Source organism: Podarcis vaucheri, assembly GCF_965113315.1.
Source record: "Podarcis vaucheri genome assembly, chromosome: 7".
NCBI classification, from domain to species: Eukaryota; Metazoa; Chordata; class Lepidosauria; order Squamata; family Lacertidae; genus Podarcis; species Podarcis vaucheri.
The window spans coordinates 2,733,924-2,739,923 of NC_138765.1; the positions used below are offsets into that span (position 1 = coordinate 2,733,924).

The following is a 6,000-nucleotide window of genomic DNA, read 5'->3' on the forward strand; positions in this document are numbered from 1 at the left end:
TTCCTGCTTGGCAGGGGGTTGGACTCAATGGCCCTTGTGGTCTCTTCCAACTCTATGATTCTATGATTCAGTAAAGGATGAAATGGTCAGGGGGTTGGAACACGTTGTGGTAGTGTTAGTATAGGTGAGGGAAAACTCTTCACACAACATGTGATTCCCTTAAGGCAGCCTTTAATAATAATAATAATAATAATATATATAGTAATTTATTATTTGTACCCCGCCCATCTGGCTGGGTTTCCACAGCCACTCTGGGCGGCTTCCACAAAGACCAAAAATACACTAATATGCCATACATTAAAAACTTCCCTGAACAGGGCTGCCTTAAGATGTCTTCTGAATGTCAGGGAGTTGTTTATCTCTTTGGCATCTGCTGGAAGGGCGTTCCACAGGGTGGGGGCCACCACTGAGAAGGCCCTTTGCCTGGTTCCCTCTAACCTCACTTCTTGTAGGGAGGGAACCACCAGAAGGACCTCGGAGCTGGACCTCAGTGTCCGGGCAGAATGATGGGGGTGGAGACGCTCCTTCAGGTATGCTGGGCTGAGGCTGTTTAGGGCCTTCAAGGTCAACACCAACACTTTGAATTGTGCCTGGAGCTCTCCACATGCTTTGGACTACAACTTCCATCATGCTCAGCAGCCAGCGTGATGGGAGTTGTAGTTTCAAGCCTGCTGCTGGAAACAGCCTCTGCCTCTGTTTTCTCACTTTCTTCTTTTCTCCTCAGGCCATCGCCAACGTGATTAGCATCAACGCAGCCAACAACCAGACTACCAAGATGCTGAAAAATGCCTGAACCGCCCCACTGACCGCCTTTTATCCTCCCCACCCCACCCCCTAGAGAAACGGCTTCATCCACCTGAATTTGGATTGGTTTCAAATCAAGGCAGTTCCAAATCACGTTTCCCATTTTGAGACGCGGCCACTTCCTGAGTAAGCTTGCATGCGACTAAATAGAAAAAGGATGCTGGAAAGACGAGAGCAGAGTGGATTGTAGGGAAATAGCGCCTTTGTACACACAAGGGACACGATCCTCCTGGATCCATGTGCAGAATTGTTATACCTGTTTGCACAAGAGACTGTTTTCTGTACATACCCAGGGACACTGAGCAAGACCACTTATTGGAAGGCTATGGCTGCCATCCTATTTGAAAGTAAGTCCTTTTGATCAATGTGGGAGTTGCTTCCTGCTAAACTTTCTCTCTCTCTCTCTCTCTCTCTCTCTCTCTCTCTCTCTCACACACACACACACACACACACACACACACACACAGGATTGGGCTGCTCCTGTGCATCATTTTTCAATAAGCAAGGATCGGCACCCACTGGGTAAAAGCAGTGGTTCTCCATAGATGGGATGCAAAAGTCCAGCCCGTTTAGTTAGGAGTGTCGTAACTTGAGAACTTAACAACACATCGCAAGGTTTAGGTGACATGTTGGATGGTGACGACGTAAAACAGAAGCGCAAGATGCCCTGAACAGGCTCAGCAGGTGATCCTGGTGAGATTCTGGAGATAGCGTCTCCTTGTTCTTGGAACCTGGGACTGGTCCAGGACAAAGCCCACAATAATAAGTTCAATTCATGATTTATTATGGCAAATTCGGTCTGGGGAAGGGTTGTAGCTGGGTGGTAGAGCATTTGCAAGCAGAAGACCCCGGGTTCAATGATATGACTTGGCGTAAGGCAGCTCCCTGTGGCACCCCTTGATTCACAACCATGAGGACTGGGATCTTAGTTTATTTTTAGGGGGAGGGCCACAGATCGGGGTAGGCCGCCTGCTTCGCACGCAGGAGTTCCCAAGTTCTGTTCCCACTGGCAGAATCTCCAGGGAGGGTCGGGAGAAAGTCATGTCTGTAACTACACTGCTGCCATTCAGTGTAGACTATACTGAGATAGATGGACCAACCACGTGACTGGGTTTAAGGCTGCTTTCTTTGTTCCTGCTAACTTCAGAAGCCAGATATTTCTCTCTGCGTTTGTGCATGCAAACCAAGCCAAAACCAAGCTTTAACTGTGGGGATGAATGGCCGTGACAATCCTATCGTACAAGACTGTAAACAGAGCATCTTTATTAAATTCTGATTTCGGTTTGAGCCAGGCTTCTTCTTCTTCTTTTAAAGAGACACGATATAATTGGAATTAATTAAAAAGATTTCAGTTTTGAGAAGCCCCACCTTTCCTAATGAAAATAAAAACCCGCATAGTTTTCGTTACACACCCTCCAATGGATGATGGACTCAAGGGCATCCTGATCAAATTTGCAGATGACACCAAACTGGGAGGGGTGGCTAACACCCCAGAGGACAGGATCACACTTCAAAACGACCTTGACAGATTAGAGAACTGGGCCAAAACAAACAAGATGAATTTTAACAGGGAGAAATGTAAAGTATTGCACTTGGGCAAAAAAAATGAGAGGCACAAATACAAGATGGGTGACACCTGGCTTGAGAGCAGTACATGTGGAAAGGATCTAGGAGTCTTGGTTGACCACAAACTTGAGATCTAGGAGTCTTGGTTGACCACAAACTTGACATGAGCCAACAGTGTGACGCGGCAGCTAAAAAAGCCAATGCAATTCTGGGCTGCATCAATAGGAGTATAGCATCTAGATCAAGGGAAGTAATAGTGCCACTGTATTCTGCTCTGGTCAGACCTCACCTGGAGTACTGTGTCCAGTTCTGGGCACCACAGTTCAAGAAGGACACGGACAAACTGGAACGTGTCCAGAGGAGGGCAACCAAAATGGTCAAAGGCCTGGAAACGATGCCTTATGAGGAACGGCTAAGGGAGCTGTGGTGGAGTCTCCTACTTTGGAGGTCTTTAAGCAGAGGCTTGACAACCATATGTCAGGAGTGCTCTGATGGTGTTTCCTGCTTGGCAGGGGGTTGGACTCGATGGCCCTTGTGGTCTCTTCCAACTCTATGATTCTAGGATTCTAGGATTCTATGGCCCTAGCCCCCGACCGGGCTTCGGACAAGATCAACACCCCCGGATTCCTTTAACAGAATACTCTTAAGCATGGAGGGGCAGGGGATGGCAACACCTCCCCTCCCCCACACAAGGTCAAACAATGCCTAACCGCCACAAGAGCCCAAAGGCTCGCCGCCAAATACCCTCACATCTGTAACCAATGCCTCAAGCCCTCTGCAATATCAGCCAGCCATATACAGTGGTGCCCCGCAAGACGAATGCCTCGCAAGACGGAAAACTCGCTAGACGAAAGAGTTTTCCGTTTTGGAGGTGCTTCGCAAAACAAATTTCCTATGGGCTTGCTTCGCAAGACGACAATGTCTTGCGAGTTCCTGCGGTTTTCCCCCCTCCCCCCTTTTTCTAAGCCGCTAAGAGAGTTGGCCTGCTAGCCTGCTCCCTCAAATATCCCTGGTTTGCTCCTTTCTATATATAGGGTACCCTCATTCTGCATGAACTGGTTGCATGGAAACATGTGCAAATGGCTTGAGATAGCTATTAGGACCAGAAATTACCATATAGCATATGTTCAACACAAAAAGCAGCGCCCATTTGTGTTGTCAAAGGACAGCTGGACATAGAAAGGGCCCCATTACCTTCAGGAGCTGAGGGCCACATCAAACCTCAATCCGGCCCTGAAAGTGGGAGATTCTCCTACACTGGAATTCTTTAAGCAGAAGCCTGATAGACATCTGTCAGGAATTATTTAGTGGTGATTCTTGCATTTCAGGGGCGTTGGGCTAGATGACTGTTTGGTTACAGGAAACAAGTCACAGGGGGGAAAAAGAAAGGAAATGAAAATTAGTGTTGTCGTCGTCTCAAAGGCAAGTTGTCACAGTTTTACGGAATTGTGATTTACGGAATCAATGATAAAACATACGAGTGAAAGGATGCCTGGTCTATCATTGCAAAGGGTTCCACGATCAAAATTTAAACAATTAGAAATGTGGAGGTCTTGAAACAGAGCTTGGCTGTCTACCTGTCACAGGTGCTTTAGCTGCAGTCCCTGCATTGAAGGGAGTTGGAGTAGATGACCTTTGGAGTCCCTTCCAACTCTACAATACTATAATTTTTATTTCGAATATAATCTTGGCCTGTACAAAACCCCAGGAACACTTATCGACTGGTGGTACCTAGCGCTCCTTGTATGTGAAATAAAATTAGACCAAAATGGCGAAGAGGTGATATCTTTTTCCCCCTGTAACTCGTTTGCTGTTATTAAAATCCAATAAAAAATATTGGGGGGGGGGGAAGAAAGAAAGAAAGAAAGAAAGAAAGAAAGAAAGAAAGAGGATGCTGGGGTCTTCTGATGTTCTTCCCTTGAGACCTTGCAGAGCAGCTGCTGGTCAGAGTCAAGCAACACCAGTACATCAAAAAGTGGATATACATTTCCAAAATATAAGCATCAGTCAAATTGGTGTCATCTAGCTGTTTTGGACTACATATTGGCCGGGGGCTGATGGGAGATGTCGTCAAAAACCGCTGGACGGCACCCTCTTGCCGATAAAATAGTCTCCAGGCAGCTTCTTAGGCTTATACAGGCATGCGTGTGAATTTTGATATTCCAGTTTTGCTAACAGCCTTTAAAATTTGTGGCTTAGGTGTGCTGTCTGTCTGTTTTTAAAAATGCAGGGTTTTTTGTTTTTTTTTAAAAAAGGGGCAAATCTTTCTTTTAATTCATTTTATTCATTCGCTTGTTTATGTCTCCGAACAACTTCATTTGCTCATTGCCATCCTGAAGGAAAGTTCCTAAGAATCGACAGGTTTGGTAATTCTTCCGCCCCCGAAAACAAGGCACTTATCCTTCTCTCTCTCTCGCTCTGGGGGAACCGAGGGATGGAACAGGTATTGGTGGTTGGGGGGGGGGCTTCCAAGTCTCTCCCCCCCCCAAAGCTTTATTCTCATTTGTTCTTCTTCGGAGAAGCAGCTTGGAAGAGGACAAAGAGTGTGAGGCCGACACCTGTGGGGGGAAATAGCTCCACGTCACTTATCGAAAAATTTGGCAAGGCTCGAAGCATTGTTGTTTTCACGCCAGCCCTTTTTCCTGAAATTGCCATCCTTCATTCCCCTTTATTTATGACATGCTGCCTGATAACATAAGATCTCTGAACTGCTTCTGGTAAATATTAAAGCAACCATGATAAATCCAGGGAAATGTCCCTGGCCAGTCATTTTGTGCCGTATGAAAAAAATGGGAAACAGAAGTTGGTTAAGGGACAGTCAATGGCTGCTCTTGAGCTATGCCGAACAGGAAGTAATAAAACACAATGAAACTGAGAGAAGGAAGCTTTTAATTAATGTTGTAGGAGGGTAAGCTGCTGAAGGGATTGACGTGAGAAAAAACATTATATATTACTGCACAGAGGCGGTGGGGAAAGAGCTACTGGGTGATACAACGTCCAGTTTAATACCAGTTCCTGCTAACAGCCTAACAGTCTCGCCAAAAGGCTTTAGCATGGAAGCAACTCTCCAGAAACTGCTTGCTTTGCAAGGAAACCTTATTCGATGGGTAGGCAAACTAAGGCCCGGGGGCCGGATCCGGCCCAATCGCCTTCTAAATCCGGCCCGCGGACGGTCAGGGAATCAGCGTGTTTTGACATGAGTAGAATGTGTCCTTTTATTTCAAATGCATCTCTGGGTTATTTGTGGAGCACAGGAATTCGTTCATCTCTCCCCCCAAAAAAATATGGTCCGGCCCCCCACAAGGTCTGAAGGACAGTGGACCGGCCCCCTGCTGAAAAAGTTTGCTGACCCCTGCAGTTGGGTTTTGCTCGGATAATAAGGCTTTCTCCAATCAAGTTAGAACTGGGAATTGCTTGGCCTGGTTTTTGTTTTTAAAGGTTTGCTTAGTCGTTTTCTGAACTCTGCAAGAGCCAGCTAAAGGGTGTTTAAAGGAGGTTTAAGGTGACACAATCTGTAACATGGAGCAGATTTTTTGGGGGTGTGTGAAAACGATGGCTGTGGAAAGGGATGTTCCACTGCATAACTGAAGGTCATTGCTGCTTGTTGCAGCCCTGGGTATCAAACACCGT

The 6,000-nt window shown here is 46.4% G+C and overlaps 1 protein-coding gene across 1 annotated transcript in view; it reads left to right on the top strand.

Annotated features, from left to right (window-relative positions):
• The window catches only part of LOC309536955 (synaptosomal-associated protein 25-like), a 49,716-nt gene extending 47,502 nt beyond the window's left edge, over positions 1–2,214 (top strand). The window contains exon 8 of the mRNA XM_082231372.1: positions 725–2,214. Within this exon, the coding sequence (XP_082087498.1) occupies positions 725–793 (69 nt within the window). The 3' untranslated portion in view covers positions 794–2,214. The remainder of the gene's footprint in view (positions 1–724) is intronic.
• The last annotated feature ends 3,786 nt before the right edge of the window (positions 2,215–6,000 follow it).